Genomic DNA, 27,644 nt, shown 5'->3' on the forward strand with positions numbered 1-27,644 from the left:
TTTATTTGCTCTCTAACATTTTCCCCCGGCTCATTCTCTGTCTTCATCTCTCTGCTTTTGTAAAAAACTGCACATCATTCTCTATCTTTATGTCTACTCTTGATTCATTCCTAAGTTGATTCAGACTGTCCTTCTCTTGCGTAGCATATCTTCCAGCTGTGCTCTTTTTTAAGAACCTGTGTTGACCTGCTTTTCTGCAAACCTCTTTTTGTTCCAGTGGGTCTGAAAGCTGCGAGGGAGAACCAGACCCAGCCAGTCGATTTTGGGATGAGCTTTCTCATGTCGGCCTTCCACAAGATCTTAACGTCCAGTCTCTCTTTGAGTCGGGTAAGACCAACAGACTCAACCTTTTACTCCTTTTTTACCAAGCATTGCTAGCGCTTCTAGTGGAGAGTTGGCATTTAGACTAGAGTGCACCTTCTGTATATGCTTTATACATTTATTTATCTAATATACAATGCGTGACTCTTAAACCATGGCCCTCTGACCCCCTTTCCTTGTCATGTGGGGGGGGGGCACCATCAGCCTAGCTCACTGTGTCCTCTCCTATAGTACTGCAAAAGGTATCTAATGACAATTCCAGCTCTTAAACAAAAATGAAGACACTATTCCATCCTTAGCAATGCAACGAGTAAACAACACACAGACCGAGTGAGAGTTATGACCAAAACAAAAAAAAACCCCAGTTAATTTCTACAGCAAAATGCAAATCTTCCTTCCAAATAATTGCCTCATCTCACAAGCTCTGTGTGCACTTAAGGGTGCAAAATGCATGACAGCCACCCTCCTACCACACAAAACCAGCTAAATTTCATATAAGTCTACACATCATGACAGCATGTACACAGCCAAGAAAGCATTAGCAATAGACACTTCAGAACCATGGACAGTGAACAGCGGTCATGGCATTTTGGAGTCCACCATCACAGACAAACAATATTGTCAATAACTAATATTAGATTGGCACGGTGGCCTACTAAATATGTATTTTATGATTTATTTAAGAAAGTAGTCATTAAGCAGAATTACTAGTCAATATGTATATGTACAGTTAATTTAAAGGTTGACCAGTGATTTTGCATAAAGACCATTGTCCTTAATAAACCTTAACTGAAGCCCCAATAAAAAAACAGCGGCCAGAATAAAATCATTTGGTATGGTGGCCTATTAGATTTTAACTAACTTACCCTTTGATGATTGCATTACTTTCATTTCAAATTTCATTAAAATATTAATTATAACAAATAATACATTTGCAACAATGTCCTCCTCTCTAGCAGTAACATTACGCATGGCTTCCGTTGTGAACCAACAGGCTTGCTAGTGTATCTGTGTTTTATTTCCCGCTAGCTTGTGATTCGTGTCCACTACAGCGGGTAGAAATTCTCATAAAATTAGAGATAATAAAGCCCACCCATTTAGGTGGAAGATGTGATTGGTCAATATTACTGTCATTTGGAAATAAGTCTCATTGAATTACTATTGCTCAGCCCTCTGTAAATGTATAGTTGCACTACCAATCACAGAGCTGAAACTAGAGCATTTTCTTCCCAGCAACTGCAGAGGCAGCAAAATTCTGATAGGGAGACAAACAGGCTTCTTTTATTTAACCCTTCACATTCCAACACAACCTGAGAATGTGGATTTGAAGGGTTTATTTCCTCAGAAGCATTTTGTTTAACGGTTGACTGTGAGATTATGAATTAATAAAATATAACTAGAGCTGACTACTTTTTAATATTATCTTTTAGAAAATTTTAGGCCCTCTCTATCTTGTTTTTTTAATTTAAAAGTCTTTGTTCTCACATAATCACACCCTTTATGTCTTGTTTTAACAGGGCAATGCTGGGCACATAAGAGTTGTGCCTTGTGGTCCGAAGGTGTTTGTGAGGGCGAGGGACAATCTCTGCTTAATGTGGACAGAGCCATTGACTCAGGGAGCACAAAGGTGAGTCGGGGTAGAACATCCATGGACTAATAGGTGCTAACACCATCTTAATGTGTTAGGGCAGCAGTGAGCTACTGCTTCAGTGAGGCACAGCAAAGCTGATGGATCAGACTGGCTGGTAAAGGTCGGCTCGGCAGCGTGGATCTCTCAGCTGTGAAATGGAAAAGGTCATGCCACTCAACAGGGCTGAGTTCTCATGGCAGCTTAGCTCCTAGCATTAGCAATGCCACAACTCACAGCTCTCCGATTGCGTTTGCAGCCCATTGGTCATGTAGCTCATCAGCAAGTCTTCCACTTGATCTCCAGAGCTGCTATTAGAGCACACTCATAGAACTGAGAGAAATGGGGACTGGGTGAGGTTCTGTCAGGAATGTGATTATCAGGGGGCTAAACGGGGTTTAAACAAGGGTCTCGATCCTGGGATCAGAAACTTGATGACTCTTTTTTTTCCCAAAGAGATGTTAAAGGATAAAGGACTTCACATAAGCTAAGTCAGTCATAAAAAATGCTGTGAACATTCAGAGATGTTATTTCCTTGGCTGTTCAACAAATTTATATGTCCTACTTGCGAGCGAAGACATTTTATTCATATTTTGTGATCTCTCTCTCTCCCTGCAGCACTGTGCATACTGTAAGCGCCTTGGAGCATCCATTAAGTGCTGTGCTGAAGGATGTGCTCAACTCTACCATTACCCCTGTGCGGGGGCAGCTGGGACCTTTCAGGATATCAGGAGTCTCTCGCTCCTCTGCCCGGAACACAATGAATTGGCCATTAACAAATGTGAGTTGAGTAGAATGTGATACACTGTGTGTAAAAGCGACACTAAAATCATTTACTTAAGTGAAAATGAACGATTGGGCATAATGACATTTTGCCAACTGTACTGGGTGATTTAATTGTCTCTCTTAATTTTTCTGACTGAATTTTCTTATCCATAGTTGTAGATGAGGTAAATTGCGTGCTATGCGATAGCCCGGGGGACCTACTGGACCAGCTCTTCTGCACCAGTTGTGGTCTACATTACCATGGGATGTGCCTGGACATGGCTGTGACCCCTCTAAGGAGGGCAGGTTGGCAGTGCCCTGAGTGCAAAATCTGCCTGACGTGCAAGTAAGTAATTTCCCCACCACACCTAAATGCCATCATGAAATGTTTTTGTCCTCTCCATTTTCTTTTACTTTTCCTGTTAATAATCTTTTCTGTAGCCACCGGCAGTGGTGCTCACTGCTGGTTTGTTTACCTCTGTGCTTTGTGAGGAGCTAACTGGATGTTGCACCCTCAAGCTCAGTCTTGTAACCTCTGACCTTATTTAAATAGTGCTGGAGCCCTGTTTGTGTACAGGCCTATTTGCCCTAGGTGAACACTGTCCATTGAGCTTTGAGGTCTGTATTTACATATAAAAACCCCAGTATTATTTTTCCCCGCATAGTAAGGAGATTGCTCCTCTGCAATTTGGGAATGAACATATCTGGACTGTTGGTTTTATAGATATTCATAAAAGCATAAATTAGTTCAAACGAATGATGGTAAAGTCTAAAAGCATTTAATGTGCTTAAGCCAGGCTTTGAAACTAAATGGAAGCAACTCCTCCACTGAGAAGTTAAAAGAAAAAAGTCAAGTGGGAGACTTAAAGACAGAGGAAGAAAAACAGGAGTGTTATCATCATCCACATGACTGCAGTCCTTTGTACTGCACAATTGTCGTGCACAGTTGAGTCCATGGTCTCTACATCAGCGAGGGTCAACATTTGTGATTGTTGGACTGCTGTGCTCAAAAAGCAAACTGGACCCTTGTTTCATGTATTGTTTGTATGTATGTATGTATCTACTGTATTCCCCATTCTTGGACCTATTCTCATTAAGCCCTTGCACATACAGTTTTCTTTTTTTTTTTGACTTTTTCTTGTTGTTCTGCCAAGTACAACAAACTGAACAAAGAAACTGTTCCTCTTGCTGTCGTTCAGCAACAATTAATCAGACTATACAATGTAACAAAAAATCCTTTGCTGTCCCATTTCACAAAACCTTATCTGTCTCTCTGTAGGAACCCAGGAGAGGACACTAAAATGCTGGTATGTGACATGTGTGACAAAGGCTATCATACCTTCTGTCTGCAACCTGCCATGGAGACTCTTCCCACCAACGGATGGAGATGTAAGGTAGGAGAGACCTCATATGGTGCTCATGGGTTTATTGTATATAAGACATGACAAAATATGGGTTATTCTGGCTGGTATGTATTGTATGGTGTTGATTGTCACCAGCAGGTATGATTTTACAGGAAACTGTGACACAAACATCAACAAAATCCCCATACTGTGTAATATTCAGTGAAAAGATATTCATTATATTAATATTTGTTCTTGCACTGAGTAAAATATCCTCATTATAATATTACTTTTTGGTGGTTTGTATTTGCACTTCTGGTAGTTAAGAAATAAGTCATACCATATGATCTTTAAAAAAAAGGCTTCCACCTGATCTTTTAAAGGCTTCCCATTTGTGTGTACATGTGTGCGAATAATAATCACACATGCTCCTCAGGGCATCTCTGCCATGCTTGTCACTCGGACGGCAGGTTAACACACCACACAGTTTTCTGCAGTGGTTGAAGGAGGGCCACAGCAATAGAGACAGCTCGTGATGAAAGGTCTTCACACTTGACTTCTCTATCTGACTCAGCATAGGAGGAACACTACCCACACACGTCCTTGGCACTCGCTACTCCTGAGTGCCCGCCCCCAACCTCTGTCTGCAGTCGCCTGTTAGTTTTGTTCTGACTGTAGTCATCTTGCTGAACTAAATATCAATGAAAAATGAGTCACTCTTTCAGTTTTATTGCTCTTGTCATGTTCCTCCTGATATTGTCTGTATATGCACCAGAATGGCAGACTGAGCATCTGTGCATGAAAAAAGAAATTGACTGGCTGGCTTGTCAAATTTAACTGCAAAGTCAACATATTGCAGAGAGAGGGTCAGTGCTGATATGCCTTTTATTAACAAGCTTTATGCCCATTACAAGAACGAATACATTTGGAAACAACTAAAAGCAATACATGCAATTTTACCACGTTGAAGTTTACAGGAGACAAATATTCAGTATATATTCATAGTCATATTAGTTCAAATATCAAAATAATACTACAAAAAGAGTACATTTAACCTAAAGTAATTCTACCTTAAAAATGCATAAACCCTTTTAACTATGTTTGATAGCTGAATAAGTTGGTAAAATATCCGTAATGAAAAATATAGCTCACAACGAAGATATATTTTATAGTTCTTTTTAATGGTTCTTTAAATGTTTACTCTGTCCTACAATGTTGTGAGTGTTGAGTGGAGTGTCTGTACAGTGAGTGTTCTGGCAGAGAGGTTTTGTCAAAAAGTTCAAATATTGTGAACAGAAGCTTTTAAAGGTAGAGTCAGTGATTCTGGAGAAAGATCGTTTAAATCACTTTTTCTCAAATTGGTTGAATATCACCTCATAATCACAGTTCTGTCACATTTAACGAGTTGTAATCTGAGAAGGCAGCTATTCAAATCACACAAATGTCCTGCTATGTAAGTGTTTTGAATTTATTAGCAATATCAATTAATCCATAAATACAAACAATGTTGATTTTTTTTTTCCTGTGGAAATTATTTTGGCTCAGTAAATTTCTGCTATCAGTCAACCTGTTGAATGCAGTGTGTCTGACCTCTGTCCACTCAGCTGACAGATGGCTGCTTCTGTGGACAAAGACACTGAGTGCAGGTTGAATGAGAAGTGGGGAGGCCACAGAGAGGTGGAGAGCGTGGATGGACTGTTGTGCTTAGATGAGTTTTTTTTTTTCCCCTTAAAGCTGACACATTGCTCTAGATTCCACCATGCTGGTGCAGGAGTTTGGAGCTTCTGAAGGAGCATGAAGGGAGGACTGTATTTGTTTGGGTGTTAAGTTCAAATAAAAAGTCTTTCTCCAGAATAACTGACTCTACCTTTTTAAGAGAAGCACTCCTCAAGCAGAAGCCAAAGCAGCTCAGCTTGATGTTGTACACTGTCAGTGTGGATATTTCATTTAAATGTCTAGCTCCTATTTATTTGCTTGTGCCACTTTGTGGTTCTGTGCTCAACAAAACTGTCTGTGTACCCAGTGTGCAATGGGTTACTCTAAGAAGAGGATAGAAAATGAAAGGGCGTTATGTAGCTGAGATCTGTTTTAAAAAGATCCACAAATATGTAAGAGGAACCAGAAAAACATCATGAAGTTAATAGACGTTCTTCAAGTTTTAATTACTGACAGCCTGCTTTTATTTTAAGTCCATTTGTTACACAACTTTGACTGAAGCACAGTAAGCACAGTTATGTGTAAACCCTAATTAAATCTATTAAAAACTAGTTAATCAGCATGATTCCTTTTGATTAGAAAAATCCAGTGTAAACCAATATAATCAAGGCTTAGAAATAGTGAGATGTTACGTTTTAGTTATAGTCCTCAGCTCTACCCCATTAACTAAGCTTTACCAGCTGGAAAACAGTGATGGTCTTGAATATAGGCTTTACATGCTCACTATCAGCCTGGGCGAGTTTCATACTAGTATTCCATTCAATGACTGAAGTGCTGAATCTATAAAGCAGAAACATTGAACAAACCTAATACATCTCATACTGCACTGCTTCTGAATGGCTTTAAACTTAATTTACTAAAACAGCTTCCTTCGCTCCTCAGAACTGCAGAGTATGCATCCAGTGTGGAACACGAACCAGCGGACAATGGCACCACACCAGCCTGCTTTGTGAGAACTGCGTCCAAAACCAGGACCCTGCTCTGTGTTGTCCAATGTGTGCCTGCATCCTGGACCCTGAGCATCACAAAGACCTACTCCTCTGCCACAGTTGTAAGAGGTAAAGATGTGCTTTACTCTACATTTTTTTAAATGGATCAATCTTGTTTTTTTTCTCCTTATTTTGTTCCTTTGGCAAATTGACACTCTCTCAGGAAACCACAAAAATAAATATGTCATATTTAATGATTGCACAGAGATCCCCGTTGAACAAACCTTGAAATTCCTTTGCACTCCTTTCAGATGGCTACACCTAGAGTGCGAGCGTCAGAACTCAGGCCAAGCAGAAATCCACCCCAGAGAGGACTATGTTTGTTCCAACTGCAGGTCTCCTGCTGCAGAGCAGGCGCTACAGGCAGAGGATATGGACACCGGCCCAGAGCTCAGCCCTCAGCCAGCCTCCATGCACACAGACTCTGAGACTGGCCTACAGCTGGCTCAAAAGCACACAGACCTAGAACCTGGCACTCAGCTGCCTCCTGAAATGCACAATGACCCCAAACCGGAATTACTTGCTGTTCCATTGCACTCAGATCCAGAGCCTGTTGAGGCTACCGTCCAGGAGGAGAAGCTGGCCACGTCAGCCCAAAAGCCTGGTGGGTCCATGTTGCAAAAAATGATCCAGTTCTGATCCCTTTCCCTTCTCTTTTTTAAATCTTCAAGTGCTTTTCCTTTATGCCCACCTCTTCAGGATCAAATCTGTTTTTATCAGTGTATTAATCATAACTTGTTTTGGCAAGGACAAACCAAGGAATTTTTGATCGTTACATAGTCACACACACATCATCTACAAACACCAGGTTATATGCCTAAAAAATGAAAAAGAGTTTCAGGGTTTATTCTCTCAGTCTGTAGCCATGCAGAAGCAGTTGAAAGTTTTGGCCATGCAACACGAAATTGGGCTGTAGTGTCAGCTGTGATGAAGTTTTGAAAGTCGTAGTTCTGGCTGATGAAAGGATTGGAGAGGGTTGTTTGGACTAAGACCAGAGAAAAGTGCTCACTCTTTTATTTGGAGGATTTTCTGAGGACTCCCCAATAACCAGATGGTGTCCTACTAGCGGCAGATTAAAGCAACTCCATTGTCTTTGTAATTACGTGTTTTGAAAATTAAAAGTACTTTGTTTTTCCCTTCTGTCCCCTGGGGATCTAGGATGTGCTGCCTGTCAGTGTGAATGAGGAACTGATATTTGAAAGCTCTTAAGTTTTATAATTATTATTACACAGTGCAACTTAATGTTGCAAATTTGATGCTCACTCAACTGTTCATCAATTCGACAGTTGACTTGCAGTTCATCTTTATTGACTTCAGTCTAGGCCAGACTTGTTAATGATACTTAAAGGACCAGTGTATAGGACTTAATGGCATCTTGCAGTGAGGGTGCAGGTTGCAACCAAGTGAATACCCTTTCTCCTCTCCCTCCCCTTCCAAGCATGTAAGAGAACCTATGCTAGCCAGGAAACTCACAAAAGATGTGAAAGGCCCTTTCTAGAGTTTTTGTTTGGTTTTTCTGTTCTGATCTACTGTAGAAACATGGCAGGCTTCATGGAACTGGTCCCTATGTAGAGATAAAGGGCTCATTTTTAGGTAACGAAAACACAATGATTCTTATTTTCAGCTGATTATACACCAATTCAAATGTAATTATGAATTTCATATTTCATTTCTGCCAAGTCATGCCACTAAATTCTACACATTGTACCTTTTTAATAGAGGGAGAGGTTGCTAAGGCAACAATCGTCTTTCATATTTCCATGTATGTGTCTGCCAGCAACAGGTGTGTGACGCTAAAATCAAAACAGAACAGGCTTCAACAGGAATCAGACTATAGGTTGTGGCTTTTGGAATCAGGAACTTCAAAGACCTTTGAACAGAAGAACTGTGTTTAAAGGAACTATAATTGTGGCTCCTTCATGCCTAAGAGAACAATTAAATATGACGTAACTCCCCTACAGTGTAATTTCTAGAAATGATCTTATTGTTTCCAAGTCGAAATAATTATGGAGACTTGAGACTCGACTAAAACTCTTATCTCCGAGACTGTAGTCTTGACCTGGACTTTATTGGCTCATGGACATCTCTAGCTAGCTGCCATTTAGAAGCACAAGTGATTACCCTCCAGTTAACCCCATCTGTCATTACATGTGTCTATTGTTTCTGTTCTGGTTGCATTGCCTCTGTGGTTCTATGTGATGGCGGCTGTATCAACACTGCAAATGATATGATCCTGGTTTCTGTTTGTTTGGAGTGTATTGCTCCATCTCCACTCTGGTCTGTGTGAGGTCTGCCAGCATTGGAGTGCGGTATCAAGGAAATAAATGGTGAGCTGTGGATGCCAGTTGTAGCTACGCTGCCCACTCTGTCTAGACGGCAGCCTCCAATGGCAGAAAAGAATGGATTGCAGTAGCATGATGGTGATGATATCAGATCCCCTTGTCTGCAAACTGGGAATGGCTCGATACCACTTTTTCATTAATGATACCGCAACCATGAGCCTGCTGAAACCAATCCGATCCAATTTCTTCGCTTAAACAACTAAGCTGTTAATTATAAATTTGAATGGATACACTTAGCTTAACCTAGCCATCTGAAAAACATCATGCTCAAACTGAAACTCTCCTCTCTTTTAAAAGAAGAAAAACACAGCCCATAACATGACTCAGTTATGCAATACTGCTGCTTCTTTTTATTTAAACTTTAACACACAGCTTTTTGATTGATAAGCATCATTCAAACACTCAAAGTGACATTTAAAGTGCAACTTTGCTTATAAATTTAATCTGAGTACTTGGAAAAACAAAGGACTCGTAATTCCGGTGTAAAATACTGGATATAACTCAACACTCATCGTAGCCTATACCTCAATGACACAATAGCAAAAACAATTTTCCTGGTAGAGTGTAACTTAAAGAACTATAATTTAGATTTAAAATGATTGAGCCTATGACTTGCTGATGGAAGCTCTTGCTTTTGTAGGATTATGATTATTACGAACTGGGTTTCGTTGGCAACTTAACCGTCAAGCATTCAAATCACAAGTGACACTATTAATGATGTGTTTCCATCCGCCAGAGATGGTAGGCAGACCTAATGGAACACACTCTTCAATTCCCTTGTGCTAGCAAGACGTTCACAGTCAGTGACACTGTTTGGATCTGATCTGATATCAAGTTAGCTGAATCTAAGGGTAGAAACAGGTAAAACAGTGCAAGCTCATCTTTTTTTACAGTCTCATATGACTTAAGTTTGACTTTAACATAATAGGCAGATTCTTATTTAGAAAAATGAGCATTTCAGCCTTCTCAGTTGTGAGCCTATTCTGCCTTTCATCAATAATAATGGAGGCTGTGCTGAGGAGCCTCTCGCTCTCCACACTTAAGCTTCACAAAGAAATTCAGTTGCCAGGGACGGCAGTCTAGGTCAGTTGACTGTCCAGTACACCGGTGGATTGTTCGAATGCTGAATAGTTGGCTTGCTGAGGTAGGGCTGCACTTGTGGTGGTTGACTCTGGACCAGGTTCTACTGTGCTTTCCTCAGGTATTTCATCAAAAACACTTCCAAGTCTGCTGTTCCTTGCAGCCTCCACCCATGGAGTTTTCTTTGCTGCTTCTGACGTGGCTGATTCAGGTGAAGTCCTTTCTGTTGGCTCTGAGGATTCTGATGTAGTCTTCCACAACACTTCTTCCATCTTTCTTACCTCTGCCATTAATCCATCCTTTCCAAGTCTTAAGGTTTCTGCATTTGTGAAGTTCCTGGAACGATAAAAATACACATAATTAACATTTAAAATTAGCCTACCCTTAATATCAAGTGATTAATATACCGTTATGAAAGCTGATGCTTGATATGAAATACTGTTATTAGATGTGAAAATTTCACAGACACACTGACAGGTATGGGATTTGTGTGTTTCTCTCTCTCTCTTCCCCAATCCTGCTCTCTCACGTACATGAGAATCATATTACATAAAGTTAACGGAGACACCACATACCGGTCTTCATATGCTGGATCCTGTAGCATTGCAACCAAGAATAATGGCTCAGATTCCATGTCTCTGAAGCGTCTGTTCACAGCCTCAAGGAGGCTGCCTTTCATGGTCTTAATTCCCTCGTCTGCCTCGTTTTCTCGAGTGAGAACATGTTTAAAGACACTGACACAGGGATGACATCAGATATAGATGAAGAGCTTCCCCTCTCTTGTAAAGGAGGTAGAGCTGTGACGGTCTTCTTTAGCAACCCCCACTAGTTTGCAGTAAATGTGGCAGGTCAAACTCTAGCGTTTCTGCACACAGGACCTGATTCTGTGCACTGAGGCCCTCGATCATGTAATATGTACAGTTCCACCTCGTTCATACATCTTGTTGCAGATATTTGGGATTATTTAGCTCCACCTGCATGTCCTCCAAACATGAATACACAAGTGACAAATGCCCAAAGTGACACACAATTTTTCTGTTTATAACCATCATCTTAACTGTGCTGTATGAGCAGTCACACAATAAGTTGCAGGATGTGAACAAATTATCCCAAGCTGATCCATTGCTTTTATTAAGTTACAGGCATTGTCTCTTTAATGACATGGACTTTCCTCTTCTTAATTTTCCATGCTTTTAATATTTCCCCCGTTGCTGTAGTGATGAACACTCATGTGTTTGAGCCACGAAACTGCTTAGCCTGCAGCACTGCTTTTTGTAAAGTAAAACTTGAGTCCATCCTCTGTGCTGTCAGACTTAATAATGACATTGGACACATATCAGTGCTCCAGATGTCAGTTGTGTAACTAACCACGGCAACGTTTTCCAAGCATTTCGAAATAAATTCGTACACTTGCTTGTACTTATTTTGGATAGCCATTCTGGAGATGAAATGCCAGTTTGGCGATTTGTAGGAAACCCACATTTTCAACAACAGAAAGGGGTTGGTCATCCGGCAAAATAAATTCATTGGCTTTCTCCATTATCAGCTTTGCTTTGTTGCTGTCTGGATGGAATTTCTCACGCTGCCCATATATATTCAGTATACTTATTCCCTTGATGGTTCTGCAAGTGTAAGAGTGCAAGTAATCAAGTTCATGGTGCTGAAGTTTCCAGCGACGCTGCAGCCCCTCAAAACACTCGCTTTGCACCGTGCTGTTTTGCTTTTTTTCTTTGAGCTTAAAATAACTCCCCACAGGTGACATGATGACAGCACTGCTGACAGGTCTCACTCACATTCTCGCTACCACTCATATGACACAGGCCGCTAATCCGTGTTAGTTGGTACATGTCTGTCTTTATGGCACATAGCTCAAAGTTTATTTAAGCATTTACATGATAGTTTAGAGTAATGGATTGTATCACATTATACTTTTTTCCCCCGATATCTTATCCAGTGATTTTGGTCTGTATCGGATCAGCATATGCCTACGGCAAACCTGCCTTGGAGCTACGCTGGCTCATTCATGACTGTTCACACAGCTTACTTCCTCTGCTCACCAAACACATGTGCTCTTATTTTACTAGCTTTTCCCCATGAACTGCTTCATCATTAGCTGGCAAGGCAATGGCTCCCCCACTGCAGTTTTAAGACATGTTGAGTGTACATGTGACCCGTCTTTTGATTTAAGAAGAGCTTATGTTAAACACCTCAAAGTAAACTTCAGTATAGCTTTACCTGTTTTGTCAATACATTTGTCATAATGCTGTCTGCCCCTGGGAGTTGTTTGGGATTTGGTTTGAAGCCGTTTGAATCAGACAAATGGTTCAAAAGTTAAATTTGTATTCATGATGTGCTGAAGTTTAGATATTTGCTGATTTGTTATCCTTACTAAAAAAAATAATTTTGGCTTCAATTATGAGAGATCATGCCTGTGCTGCCAAACGCCTGCACATGTAATGTAATTAAAGTCATTAACCAGAGCTGTTTATCACCTGCCAGGATTCTCCACCACTCAGGGTTTAATAACAGGCTTACCGTGACTCAACTGACAGACGCTGTTAGATCCATTCCAGGAGCTTAAGTTAGACCTGACTTGAGGCCTTTGCTGCATTAATCAAAGCTGTGTATTTATCTCAACCATCACCTCATTCACTGTAGGAGATATAGGAAGGAGGGTGTTAATATGAATGAGAATGTGTGTTCAGCTCGGTCAATAGTTGAAGGCTGGAGATGGTTGGAGGCCCATCTCCTAATTGACTTTCTGGCATCGGCACCGGATGAGCACCTGCAAGCTGCACAGTCATGAGCCCAGAGCACACAGACCCTGGGATGTTGGTTGTCATGGTTACTCCCTTCCCTGGCAGAGATGCTTAGCAGGTGCATGTGTGTGTCAGGATCAGTGTGACATGGGAACTTGTGGATTGAAATGGTGGGTGCTTCGTTAAGACTAGGCTATCTGTACTGTCTGGCAGAATATTGGCTCGATGTGTGATAGCCAGGAATGACTAGTTCTATTCATACCAGACTGGTCAAGTGCATTGATGTCTTTGATACAAAACCAAATAGAGAGAAAGAGAAAGAGGGTAGGAGGCACTACAAACCCAAACAGAGAAAGAAGACAGGAAACACTAGATTAATACCAAAATGTGGTCTATCATATAGGTTTGCCTCATTATCTTTTTAAGCATTGTGACTGATTGTCATTCAGTAGCCAAACAATTCTGTCACTTCCTTGGTCATCAAATCTGAGCAGTTAAATTAAGATTACATCCTATAGTGTTAGATTTATTTAACCTATAGTCGTTTTTAACTATTTTTTTATAAAATGCTCCTTTCTATTCCTTGGTTTAAAAGATAATTGTTAATCTGCAACAAAAGAATGTAAGTGTTAAATCAGAGATCATAAAGAACTATTGCCTGTGTTAGTATAGAAAATGTTCATTGCTTTAACTATAGGGAGAAAACATTCACATTCTTCCCACCACTTAGAGATTCACATCATAGTATATCTTGTTTGTTTTACCATTAGTTTTAGATGATGGGTGGTTTAGAATTCATGCAAGCAGAAATGTCTCGTATTGAGGTCAGTTTGACTGCTAGGCATGTCTAATATTTACCTGGGATTCATTTATTTTATTCCCATACCACTTTATCTTAATGTGTTCAGTCTTTCCAGACTTGTTTCTAATACACAAACATCCATACTTTTTTATATATAATCTCTTTTATTAAATTTCTTTTCTCTCTTTTAGAAGTCTCAGTGGGAGCAGACATTGTTGAGAGGCAGGTTACTGAACCACCTGTCAACAAAATCCTGACAGAAATCAAACCAGGTTTGTGTACAGAGCCTATTTATTTATTACTTCATTTGCATTCTTGAAACACACATTGATTTGCATTAATATAACAGTGACTGCTATTGTAAATATTGTACTAAATGTTATGCTCACAGTCTAGTCTTCACATGATTAAAATGTCAAGTAGACATTGTTTCCAGGTAGCATTAGACAAGGCTGCTGACTCAGTCAGCTTTCCAAATCCACATTATTTTATCTGTGAGTTAAAAGGTGCAAAGTAGAGACTTGCTGTTCTTTGTATCATATACTAAAAAAAACACTCAAATAGTGATGTGATTTTATTTACCTCAGTGACAAATAGAACCTTATATTTGGGACAAGCTTATATCGGAGACAGGCCTTTATTTCCAATTTCCCCTCTTTCCTCCATGTTAACCTTTTGTGTCGATACATTCAGTATAAGGTCCATTTCCCCAGCACTAATTAAATCAGTATAGCAAGAGTCAAGTCTATCGTTCCACTTTGGCCTTTCCCCAAATGATGTTAAGGTACCATGAATGAAACAGAAGACTCCCTCCAGACTTTTCAAGTTACATGTCTTGCAGTCCACCCTTTACAGCATTCCCTTTTTTTTTTAAAAAAAGAAAGAAATTATTTATTTTAAAGGAGAGCAGCAGAGTGGCTAGTATAACATGCCTGTATTGTACTGCTGGAATTAGTACTGTGGAAATACACATTTGACTAAATTTATAATGTGAGCTGTTGTAAACTACATTCCAACCCCCTCAATATTTTTTTATTAGTCCTTAAGTAGAGACTGGCCTTTTGTTTGTGCTGACCACACCCCCCATCTATTTGAGACTTTATTTAAATTCTTGCTTTTAAATGAGGATTTACAGAATTTGTACTTAATGTTTCACATTGCTCAATGTGTTAAGGGATTGGAAGGGAGTTTGCTGATTTGCTCACACTGTGCATTGTTCCAGTGATCACTAATTACTTTAACTATACCAAATGCAGCATAATGAAAACAAATGTCAATGGAGAACTATAGCTATTTTGGGAAAGTTTTAATTTTTTTAACAGACGTCACTACTATATATGAAAAAAATCTGTGATACATCAGTTCCACACATGCCAATTTGTCCTGCTTTTACAAAAGGAAATGTAAGATCAGCAGGTTAGATCTGCTCATCTGTAGACCTTTCAGTATTGCCTCCTACAGTCAAAGAAATGAACACCAACGCCACCTGTAGGCCACCAAATGTTGGTCACTTGAAATACCATTAGAGTCACATAACAGAGGTTTTCTCTACTAGTACTCATTTAAAGATATACATATCAGCTGTTGAAACCGCTTTTCTGTTTGCTCCTCCAGAAACAAAACCAGCAGCAGCAACCCAACTCACATCTACAGAGAGCCCTGCGTCTACAGTGACTCCCAGCCATGAGTCGGAGTCTTTTCCAGCCCAGCTCTCTATGGAGGCACTACAGACACAGGATACCACATTACAAATCAAGCCAGCAAAGACAGAGGCCTGCCCTGAGGAGGGCACAGCCAACCCCAGCACAAAGGTTTTTAATGCCATCATGTCAACCACCAAAGAACCAAGTACTGCATCAGTACCTTTCACGGACCAACCAATGGAAGTCTCACTATCCCAGCCTTCGAGTATGGATGTAGTTAGGGCTTCTTTAATGGAAACTGCTCCAAAAGAACTTAACAAGGAGAGAGGGGAGGGCAGTTTTCACAAGAATCTGGTAGAGACTGTTAAGCCCGCAGCCTCTAGTACATCAGAGGAGATGGACACTACGCCAGAGAGCAAACCTGATCTCTCATTTCCCAGTCTGTCTTTAGAGGAGAAACCACTCAAGACAACTGTTGAAAGGTTGGCCGAGATGGTTACTTCTCCTTCCCACTCCTCACCTCTGGCCCGAGGTACATCTCCCAGAGAACCACCCCAGACTCAGATTCACCTGACACTGGGTGACCACAGCAGTGTAATGCCCACCACTACCCTTATACCACTCACCCCTAAGATTGGAATGGGAAAGCCAGCGATCACCAAGAGGAAGTTTTCTCCTGGGAGGCCACGAGTAAAACAGGTAGGAACCTGGACATCATGTCACAGAAGACCAATGATTGTGTCACTATCCCGCTGAATCTGCCTTGTTCACTGTCCCAGCCTAATACGTCGATGGCGTGTAGACTAAAAATTTGTGTTCATAACTTTTGTTCTTTTTATATGAAGTGTGGGTACGGTACATGTCCTCGAGGCTCTGCTCTATGAAGCTGGATTAGTCTGTGTGGTGTCACTGGGTTGGTTGACACAGCCTGCACAGTATGGACATGTTTTTAAAATGTTTTTTCTCAGACAAGTTGTAGCTTGCAGTACACTCTGCGAGAATAGCAGATAGCAGGACAGCATGGTGAATGATGCTCTTCTTCCACTCTCTGTGCCCCTTTCACATGTTCGTGCAAAACATGACTAGTTAGTCACAGTGTTAATGCGGAGCTCAGTTGAAGTATGAATTATTTCCCGTAAGAATTTGGCTAAAACATTGACTGAGACTCTTCGCCATATCCCACCTCAGTGCCATCATTGTCATCACTCTGTTCATCTCATGTCCATGTTGCAAACATTCAGGATCTTATTGGACCATAGAGTCTTGAGCATTCATACAAAAACAGTGACCATACCCATTACCATGTCATAGTCATCTCCATATTACATTATCAACTGTAGTGGCTCACTTGTGACTGTGAAATAACTTTTAATCTCCTGTTATCAGTGTCATTAAAACAAATGAATTATAATAGAGGCTATTGCAGGCACTGTAGACTGTAGACAATGTAGACTTTCTCAGACAAATAATAATGGGAATTGAATCCCACCCATGGCTATAATATATTATGAATGATGCTGGTGAGGGTAGACTAATTTAGTTTGCAAAATGTGTTTATTTTCCCCCAGATATATCCCATCTCTTAAATAAACATTATATGGCTCAAACTAATTTCTTACACAAGGCCTGGGGAAATCTACTCCAGAAATTTGAATGTTGCAGCTCCCTTTTAGTCCAGCATGCTTTTGTTTGATTCGCTTATGTGCTGCCATGCTGACGCAATTCCCCTTGTTTTGTCAACATGCCAAACATACACAGTTGTCACAGCAAGAGGCTGCTGGGCCTCTTTCCTGCTGTATAGTGTCATGATGCCCAGGCAAGTTCTGCTGCGTGAAATGCTACTAACTGCTCTGCATTTACAAAGAGTGTATTAGAAACATGCCTCTTCAACTCATATGCATGGAACTATAAGGATTGGCTTTAAAACAAAACCCAACTTAATAACTTAACCTGTTCATATTTTATATGATATATGCTCTCTCAAACGATCTCTCTGCATAGATGGGTGTGTACTGAGTGGTTTCCCAGCGGCTACTGTAGAGGCTCACTACATCTCGCTAACATCTTTCTTTGTATGTTTTGTTTCTTCGCTGGCTTTGTTTTAAGTTGCTGCATTTTGTCGCCCTCCTCCCTCCCTCTCTCTCACTTTCTCACCCACCCCCCCTTACCTTAGGGTGCATGGAGTCCCCATAGCAGTGTGAGCTCCCCCTTGTCCTGGTCTCCAGACCAGCCAGAGGGGTGGGACGTCCCAAAGACCAGGCAGTCCTCTGGCAGCCCCGGCTGGAGCATCAGAGTGGTAAATACTGTAGCTCAGCAGAGACAGCAGGGCAGCAGCTGCCTCCTTGTTGGCCCTCTGTTGAACCTAGTGACGTACATTCCCTGAGTATTCCTTAACGTCACTGTGATGTATATCGTAGTCTACACCAATTACTACAACTTTAATGAAAGGAGTAGACTCAGAGGCCAATGAATGAGCAAATGACTTCAATAAGTACAAGTGGACGATATTGACAATGGTTTTTGCTGCCTTTGCACTTGAATTTAGAGGTCAAGGGTATGTTGTGATGAGACATAACACAATCTACAACAATATATGGGAAGGGATTTTTACTAATCAATGAGTGAGCCCCATTTCCTTGTCAGCCATGCAATGCTGTGCTTTCTTCTTTTCTGTTTTAGTCACCACCTGTTCCTGTGTTCATTTATTTTCTTTGATTTCTGATTTTAAGAAATAGCCATTGCAGTGAGTTGTCATGGTGAGTCATCACTTTTGGCTAAGCTGGGTAAGGGTTAAGTTGTGCACTGTAGCAGGGGTCCAGCCCAGGTTGAATACCATCATACAGTCTGTGAGGAGGCACAGTGGATGGGTGGTGCCTTGGTTTGGGATCAGAGCCAAATGTGGAGTAAATGGAAAGAGACTTTGGGGCAGGTGCTGCAAGTTTCAGTTAGCCTGAAGTTTGACAGTCATGATTAGGCCTTCTGTTGGAAATGTGCCAAAGGCACAGTGAACTCGCATGGCTAGAACAACAGCTCAGAGGCTTTTCCTTAACCCTCACACTGGCTGGTTGTCTGGCAGAAATTGTAGTAAAGTTACAGTATTTTGTAATTAGTACTTAAAATTACACATTAGTAATAAAATATCAAGAACCAGATTGATGGAATAACTTTTTTCTCTGCTAAGCATAATTGCATATTATTTTTGATGTTACAGATTTCCAAAAAGTTAAGGTTACAGAAGTGTTCTATCCGAGTTTAAATATAACCGTTTTTTCTAAAGCCATGGCAATCCCAAGCATAAAACACCTGAATCGACCAGGTAAATCCTTTACTCCCTGTATGCAAGTATGGTCAACAAAGTAGAGAAAAAATGGTTCCATCAACCTAGTTGTTGACATTTTGATAGTTAAATTCCTGAACAATGGCACAAACAATTCCACAGAAGGACATTACCTCTCGAGAAATGGATGAACATGACCCCTTCACTCTTTACTGTCAAGAAAGATGTACTACAGACCTAAAAGCTTAAAGTGGGGAGTGGCGAAAGCTTCCCCACAGCAAACCTGTAAATCATGGTCTATTCCCTGAGCAAATGATGACGTTCCAGCATGTACGAGAGGAAATTGCAAACAATGAGAGCTTGCTTATTTCAACTTGTAACATGGAGAGTGGTCATCGTCCCTACATTCCTCTACAATGTGTCTGTCTATCCCTTAGGTACAGTTCAATTTTCTGATTATTGTTTTGCCTCCACAGGGTCGGGGATCAGGCTTCCCAGGTAGGAGGAGGCCCAGAGGGGCCGGTCTGTCAGGTAGAGCTGGACGTGGAAGAGCCAGAGGCAAAAATGGAGCTAGTCCTAGCATCAACCCTGGGGTATGGACTATCAGATGTATCACATCTCAACATATTTGGATATATATACACTATATGCAAAGCAGTGTTCGTTTTCCCTGTGGCTTAAGACATGCATGGCAGGTAGTAAGCAGTAGTTATGTTAATGACAGAGTTGACCTTTTGCTTGTTTAGTTTCATAGTAAAGATGAAGTAGCACTCATGAAAAATGTCAGAATAGCCAGTAGTAACTAATCCACTATAGTGTGTCTTGTCTTAGTTATATTAAATTGTATCACCAGAGAATCGTGAAAGAGGATGGTAGTGATTCTGCTTATGTCGAAACACAATGTTGCACTTGTTTATTTTGTGTTGTTTTTTTTTTTCCTTTGTGATTCACAGATCACCACATTAGAAACACCATACCCAGTCAAGGAGGAGGAAGAGAATGCCATGCATAACACAGTGGTCATATTCTCCAGCAATGACAGTTTCACACTAAAACAGGTGATTGTTTTGTAGTACTTAAGAGTTGCTGTGGTATTTCCCTTTTTAAATCATCACCCACAAAATTCTCCATTCACTTGGATAGCCTGAAATTAAATCTGTGTTTAAAGACTTCTCTGTCTGGAGATCATTAATTCCCATGGAGGTAATGCCAACTGCCTGCAGGTCCATTATATAACAAAGGAACATATTGAAATTTAATTGCCTTACTTTCCACCCTCAAGGTAATGTTCATGTTCTGATTTAATTTTGTCAACAATAAGTGACTACTGACAGACTCTGACAAATATTCATCAATATCTTAGACAACAGTAACTATCAAGTTAGCATTGTGGGATAGTTATTTGGAGATTAAAATTCTGCATTTTTTTAGAATGACTTGAATGAATTTAAAGAGACTACGCAATTAAACAATACCACTGAGGTGTTGTTCATCATGGCAGTTACCCTGAATGGCTCAAGTGAAAAACTGTTATAATGTGGCCTGACTAAAGACAATTCTATTCACCTCTGGTGATCTGTGGTGATACATGTGAGGCCCCACCTGCACAAATCACTACAGTTATCCCTCAGTTCGATAGCCGCTCTTTACCAAACCCAGCTGTTTAGTAGGGCAACAAAGTGGTGTACCTTGTTCCTCACCTTCAGGGAACAGAAGTTATAGTCATAACATTTGCTTTCAACTGATTCACCCAGTACAACATATATGGTGTGGGACATATACTGTATTCACGCCCTTCAAAGCAGCCACCAAATTGGAGTCAAACGTCCAGCAGAAAAGAAAAGAATGAGCCACACAAAGTACTATCACATCCAAATAATAAAACCGGAGTGGAGCCTCTAGTCAGTTGTGCCCTCACACCATGAGGCAACAAAATACCTCTGTCGCTGTAAGCCAGGGAGGTAGCCTACGCAATCCAGTAAGAAAGTCACTGTTTAGACAGAGTTTTGCCCCTGGCTGGATTAGCAAAACAGATGAACAGCTGTTCACAAAAATGCACATTCTGAGTGCAGTCCATGTTGGTGTGTAGCACACGCCCAAGACACAGAGCATACAAACTCCTTTGCTCCATAGATGCTCAAGGAGAAGAATTCAAAAGCCATAGAGCTGTGGCTGTGGCTCAGGAGGTAGAGCGTTCGTCCCCCAATTGGAAGATGGGTGGTTCTATTCCCGGCTCCTCCTTGGGCAAGACACTTAACCCCAAATTGCTTCCGTTGCTGCGCCAACGCAGCAATGAGAATGAATGGTTAAATTCCCCCTGATGTGCAGGTTGACACCCTGCTTGGTAGCTCCTGCCGTGTGTGAATGGGTGAATGGCATGTAATGTAAAGTGCTTTACGCGCTTTATGGAGATATATAAGTGCAGTCCATTTACCATTTAGCTATAGGATTGATCTCAGGCAAATACACCGCATTTAGGTGCAGTGTAACCTTGGAGACATCTTAAAGTAAACTGGGCACAACAGAGATGCACAGATAAAGCATGGAGGTCACCCATCCACTTTACAGAGGTCAAAGCAGTACTCTTGTATGAAACAAATTTCATATCTGGAGACTCAGTGTGCTCAAATGTGGGAACCACAAAGAGACTCAAGTACCAAAGCCAAATCCCGTGAGGGGACCAACCACAGACCTCAGCCAGAGGACTTAAAAAATGCATGGCAAGACGGTGGGCGCCTGGCGTCACTCCATCGAAGCCAGCAGGACAGGCAGATATAGTCGCCAAATAAATCTTAATCGTGGAAAAGGAGAAACCTTATCCAGCAGCTCCTGAAGGAACATCAAAACATCCAAAGTAGAGCACTGAAATGGGAGTACATTATGGTCCATACACCATTGCTCGAACGCCCATCATTTATAGGCATATAGGCCTCTGGTAGATGATGCCCTTGCGCTTTATATCATTGCCACCCCACTTGGGGGCAGACCCTTCGCTAATAGATTGGACCTCTCAAGAGAAAGGCATGTAGCTCACAGTTCTGGGCGTGGTTGAATCACCTCTCCTCCCGGTTGAGAAAGGAGGTGTCTGTAGAGAGGAAGCTGCCTGGGCCTTTATGCCAGAAATATGTAGTGTGTTTCAACTGTGTAGTATGCGATTTAGAGTATGTGAGAAGTTCTCGGATGGTATACTAGATTCCCCAGAAATGCGGAGTATGCATCAAGAGCTGACTACTCACACTCAAATTTCCCAAGATACAACGTAACTTCTGAAAAAAACCCAAAATACAAACGTCACAGATCACCACCTCGGTGGTTTCAAGTTAGCTACAGCAAGGGTATATTCGCTTCCTGTTTTCAAAATAAAGGCACCAATTCTATCATTATGGTTTTCTTAATAATAAAAGGTAACGGGTGTTTTATTTTGTGAAAATGACCAGAAGTGTGTTACTTAACTGTTACTAACTTGAGTGACTCCAAATTTGCAGGAACAAAACTTTAAACAGGTGTTATTTGGACAAATTAGCGTCACATTGTGGATCTAAAGGGCTACTTTCTTGTCTAAAAAAGGTTAGAAATGTCGATAAAGTGGTATATTTACTGAGTTAGAGCTAAAATGAAATCAGCTTCTGCCTGCTGATTTCAGCTCGGGTAGGGACGAAATGCATTGTGGGTTATCGTGTAGTTTATTACAGTGTAAACGGTCTGCTTACTATCTGGTCGTTTAGTATGTAGTATAGAAGTATGTAGTATACGGAGATGCAGGAGTATGTTGGCCCATGATGCCAGCTAGTGCAGCCATTCCCAGAGGCATGTTGTTGTCTATTATGGAAAAGAAGGGGGGGGCAGTGGGTATTTGCTCCGGAGGCAAAGAGGTCCACTTGCACCCTGCCAATATTCATGTTTGAGTCACCACCAATGGGTGCAACCTCGACTCTGCCTCGAGCCTGTGACATGGGTGGCTCTGAGAGACAGAACATTAACACTGCATCACAGAGAGCAGGACACTTAATGGGGGAAGTGAATAGGTCCCTCGTTGTATTGTCTATCCTGAACAGAACATACTGGCCTCTTAGAACCAGACGAAAATGCTTTAGAGGTAAGCAAGTCATTAGCAGCTCCTGGTTTTTCATGTGAAGCTTGCATTGTTCTGACATCCTGACCCCTCTAACTGCCGCACCATCACACAGAACTCCCCACCCCCTCAGGGAGGCATATGGACACACCTTGCGCAAAGACACCTTCCCTATAGGCATAGTAAATCGGGTTTTCCTCCTCTAGGGAGGAGAGCCAACATGCAAGAAGGGGTTATTGTTAGCCTCCTCTGGAGGTGACCTGGGGCACACAGCCAATGAGATTGAGTCCAGCATTAAAACAAGGGCATCTTTAATAGCCTGAGCAGCACTACAGCAATTGTAGATGTCATTATACCTTTTTAGGTGTAAAATCTTCTAGAAACACAGCTTGCGTCCCAACTGAAGTTGAGCAAGACGGTGGAGAAAGGCAGCCACTCTGTGCTCTGACAGACATGCTCCACTTTCCTACCCAAGAAAAGAGAACTGCTGACTCGGGGTTGGCAAACTTTTCTGCAGATTCACTGAAAAGCCCAGTGCTTGAATGTGCGATAGAACCATGGGAGTATTATGAGAACTAGATAGGCCGCCGCCACTCAGAAAAATCCCCCTGCGACCCAAAAAGCATTTTCCCCACAGACCTCCATTGTAGACGAGACGTCTAAAACTGCAATCAAGGCCAATTACGATTCTTTATATTAAGAATTTTTTATCTATCGAGTTTTTATCTTTGTAAAACTTTCCTTGAGCCGAGAAAATCGATTTAAAAATCCATGACATCATCACAATGTAAAGTCTATGGGCTGAGTAGAACTTGCATGTGGGGTCAGTGAGGGAAACACTACTGCCCATATTCAGTGGGTTGCATATCGCAGAAGCTAACCCTAAAGCTATAAACTTCTTTTGGCATATGTGCCAGCCGAGCAATTCTTATTGGACTGAGTAGGTGCCATTTTTAGTCCGGTATCCAACTCTAGTAGTACATGCATGGATAGAACTAGCTGTGCCACTGCCTGCCTGATCCAGATAGGCTAATAAGCCAATATCTCTCTCCTGGAGGAAAGCCAACACCACCCCAACACATCTGTTGAAGGTGCATATATCTGACCTAAAACTGTAACTGGTATGGTGCGTGCACAGAACTGCATGCACCCCACTGGTAACGGTTTGCCGCAAACAGTTCACTTACTCTGACGTGTGGAACTATAGTTCCAGAGTGCGAGTTCCACCTGGAATGTTTTGGCAGCGCCCCACTTTGCTGTAGCGTGCTCATGAGTGTAAGCTAGCCAGCGTAGCCAAGGTAGCCTTGTTACCCTTTTGTGTCACTGCTGTCAGTATGACAAGTGAGACACCCATAACACTGACAGACTGCACTATATAAACACTGTTAAACACAAAATATGCTTTGTAATCTTACCTCCATAGTGAAACAGTTGGGTTAGGGTTAGAACAACCATAAACACACTTGATTTCTGGTGGTGGAGAGCTGGAGCTGACAAAAAACGTACAGGACTTGGCTAAGTTAATGTTCTCCTGGTGTGGACATAGACAGACAAGACATGCCTCATGCTAGTCCTTTTCATGCACACTCTTGAGGACAGTGGCAGACCGAAGACAACTTCTTCACATTTTTAGGCTTGTTGCTCATTCCGACACACAAAATTGTGGATAAAATTAGCATTCTGTGGATAGCCACATTCACCAAAGGAGCGAGCAGTGGCTAACACCAACAGTGGCCATTAAGTTACCTTCAAGCTACCTTCAAGTAAGTAGTAGCCTACTGAAGAAACAGAGCCGACTTGCTTTAGTTAGCAGAGGGGTTGTTCACAAAATGAGAAGCGAAATAACTCACGGATGACTGATGACGGATGTGTATATGTGCATGTGGGGAGTCACATACATCACCACAGATCATCTGGCTTAAAAGTGTGAAAAGAGGTGCCTTCAGTCAGGCCATGTGGGAGTGTGATATCTCAAATCTCATACTATATGTGTTGCGCCAGTTGAATTGACTAGAAGGGGAACACACTGTTCTGTCAATCATCCTAATTAAAAAGGTGCAAAAGTGGTCCTGCAGTAGTATTTCAAGATGCTTTCATGCACATCTGTGTTTTAGGATAGAGCACCACTGCTCTGTTCTTACTCAACGGCTAACAGGTTTAGTTAATGTCCTCCTGTCAGCATTCAGGGTATAGTGCTATTTACAGTGCCAGTGGCATTAAATGAATATGCAGGACATATTGATCCTCATGTGATGGGGTGTGGACAGGCAAACTCATTTTAAGATTGAGCAGCTGTCAGATTTGTTTTTCTTCTTGAAAAACTGACTAGATTATTTGTTTTCTAAACACAGAAAGTAAAATTCTTTTAATTGTGCAAATAGGAAAAAATAAATTGACTTTGTGGGAACTATTGTAGCAGTAGCTTATTTCACCACCTAAAGTGAACATCCTGCATGATATGGGCATTTCATAATGTCTTTCTTTCCTTCAGGACATGTGTGTGGTGTGTGGGAGCTTTGGCCTAGGTGCAGAGGGCCGTCTTTTGGCATGTGCTCAGTGTGGCCAGTGTTACCATCCATTCTGTGTAGGCATAAAGGTAAGCTCATTATTGAGTACACTGCACATATACTTGAGTACATAAGAGAAATACCATCCTATCATGTACATCACTACAGCACACCGACAAATGTATCATTATTTTTCTCAGATCACCAAGGTGGTGCTGAGTAAAGGCTGGCGTTGTCTGGAGTGTACAGTGTGCGAAGCCTGTGGCCAGGCCACAGACCCTGGCCGCTTGCTGTTGTGTGATGATTGTGACATCAGTTATCACACCTACTGCCTGGATCCTCCACTGCAGAACGTACCCAAGGACAGCTGGAAGTGCAAATGGTGAGTAATTCTGTAATGTAATTTTGTCAAATGTTGTTTAAGCTTTTAAATAACACCTGGTGTCTCTTGTCAGATTCAGCTGATATGTGTTAAGTTTGTGTAAAGTATATAACAATTTCATATTTTACGCTGTAGCTGTTATCTGTTCTGTACAAGCAACTCTGGCCAATTTACCACATTCTATTTCTAATCAGTGTCTCTCTTTATAATGCTTTATCAGCCACCGCCATTTTAAAATTGGTCTCAATTCAGTTCATTAAGGCATGATTGTCTTAAATATTATAAATAAGGGATAACTTAAGATGACAGACAAATAGGAAATAACATCATACTTTTAGCATGTTGAAGGTACAGCGAGTAGGCTGGATTTTTGCAGCAATCTGAATTATCCTCTTTGTAGTAACCTGGGTAGAATGACCTCTGTCCTCTCTGTCTCCTGTAGGTGTGTGTCCTGTACCCAGTGTGGCGCCACCACTCCAGGCCTAAGGTGTGACTGGCAGAATAATTACACCCAATGTGCCCCCTGTGCCAGCCTTGCAACATGCCCCATCTGTCTGGTAGACTACAATGAAGGCACCGTTATCGTGCAGTGTCGCCAATGTGATAGGTATGCAGTGTTTCTACAAAACCTGTCAACAAAAGAGAACTGGCTTGCTAATTTTTTAGATATAATGGGCTCTCATCTAAACTTGTTCTTCTGTCTACAGATGGTTTCATGCCTCTTGTCAGGGTCTCCATTCAGAAGAAGATGTAGAGAAAGCTGCAGAAAACAGCTTTGATTGCACAATGTGCCGAACTTTCAAAACCACTAAAGGTGGGAGCACAGAGGTTACTCTGAATGTGTTTTTTGCGTGAATAGATTTAACATGTGTGAATTGACTTAACTTTAACATTTGTTTTTGTTGGCTTCTGTGTGTCCTATGCTGCAGTTGTGACCAAGGCCAGAGACGCCATTGAGCCTGTAGTCATGACACAGATTGTCACAAAGGCTAAAGAAATGGGTGAGCTTCACAGTTTCACAAATTGATGAAATGTAAATAACAGTCAATGAAATACTTTAGTCATGCCACTGGCATGACTTCATGTTTTATTGACGAATTAACAATAAATTTTTTGACCAATACCTTTGTTTACAATCATATTTTTGCAGTTATATTCCTGTTGACTTTAGCTGTGCTTTATGTTTAGTGCTAATTGGAAAATGTTAGCATGCTAATACAGTACTAAGTACTAACTAAGATGGTGAAAATCATAAACAATACACCTGCTGACTCTCAACATGCTGGCATTATCATTGTAATTATGTTGGCACGCAGATATTACCATTTAGCTCATGTACTGCCTCACAGAGCTACTGGAACAGCTGTAGACTCTTATTTTTGTTCTTTCTTGAAGATGGTTTTATTGCTCAATTAAGCCGTCATTTTGATTTGGCTTTTTCAGATCTGTCAAGGACCTATACCCAGGATGGTGTTTGTCTGACAGAGTCAGGGCTTTGCCAGCTCCAGAGCTTGTCTGCTACTGCGTCACGGCGCAGGAAACCCAAGCCGAAGCTGAAGCTGAAAATTATTAACCAGAACAGTGTGGCAGTGCTTCAGGCCCCTGTAGACCCTCTCTCAGAACACTCTCGTGATGAAGACATAGAGGACAACAGAGGTATTTGTCTTTTCACACAAGCTTCCTCTTTCATCTTAGACTATTGGCCTTCAGTATAATTGGGAAGTGGACTATCAATATTGGCTTTTTTGTGTGTTTTTTCCCACCACCAATTTTTACTGCAGGCTGTTTTTTTTCTGCCAGTTTGGCTTATTTAATTCTGTAGCCCTCTGCTTTGATGTTTTCAACTTCATACAACTGCACAGTTCACTCTTCAAATGACTAAAACCTGATGCAATTTAGATACATTTGATAGTTATCTGTGCATTTAGAGAATGTGGCCTGAATTACAGATTTCTTTAAAAAAAAATCCAGAGATATAAGTGATGTGGCAGAAGGGTTTGGAAAAGATTGGACAGCCTC

At 41.3% G+C, this 27,644-nt stretch overlaps 1 protein-coding gene across 14 annotated transcripts in view; it reads left to right on the plus strand.

Annotated features, from left to right (window-relative positions):
* kmt2cb (lysine (K)-specific methyltransferase 2Cb) overlaps positions 1-27,644 on the plus strand; it is an 84,344-nt gene that overhangs the window by 26,931 nt on the left and 29,769 nt on the right. For all 14 annotated transcript variants that reach the window (XM_053330121.1, XM_053330127.1, XM_053330126.1 and 11 more), the window contains exons 6-23: positions 218-327; positions 1,839-1,948; positions 2,567-2,729; positions 2,888-3,059; positions 3,993-4,107; positions 6,655-6,830; positions 7,013-7,365; positions 13,936-14,016; positions 15,359-16,086; positions 17,561-17,683; positions 19,141-19,257; positions 19,618-19,722; positions 25,228-25,332; positions 25,444-25,625; positions 26,068-26,232; positions 26,333-26,439; positions 26,555-26,626; positions 27,069-27,281. In XM_053330121.1, the coding sequence (XP_053186096.1) occupies positions 218-327; positions 1,839-1,948; positions 2,567-2,729; positions 2,888-3,059; positions 3,993-4,107; positions 6,655-6,830; positions 7,013-7,365; positions 13,936-14,016; positions 15,359-16,086; positions 17,561-17,683; positions 19,141-19,257; positions 19,618-19,722; positions 25,228-25,332; positions 25,444-25,625; positions 26,068-26,232; positions 26,333-26,439; positions 26,555-26,626; positions 27,069-27,281 (3,197 nt within the window). The remainder of the gene's footprint in view (positions 1-217; positions 328-1,838; positions 1,949-2,566; positions 2,730-2,887; positions 3,060-3,992; positions 4,108-6,654; positions 6,831-7,012; positions 7,366-13,935; positions 14,017-15,358; positions 16,087-17,560; positions 17,684-19,140; positions 19,258-19,617; positions 19,723-25,227; positions 25,333-25,443; positions 25,626-26,067; positions 26,233-26,332; positions 26,440-26,554; positions 26,627-27,068; positions 27,282-27,644) is intronic.

Source organism: Scomber japonicus, chromosome 12 (assembly GCF_027409825.1).
Source record: "Scomber japonicus isolate fScoJap1 chromosome 12, fScoJap1.pri, whole genome shotgun sequence".
NCBI lineage: Eukaryota > Metazoa > Chordata > Actinopteri > Scombriformes > Scombridae > Scomber > Scomber japonicus.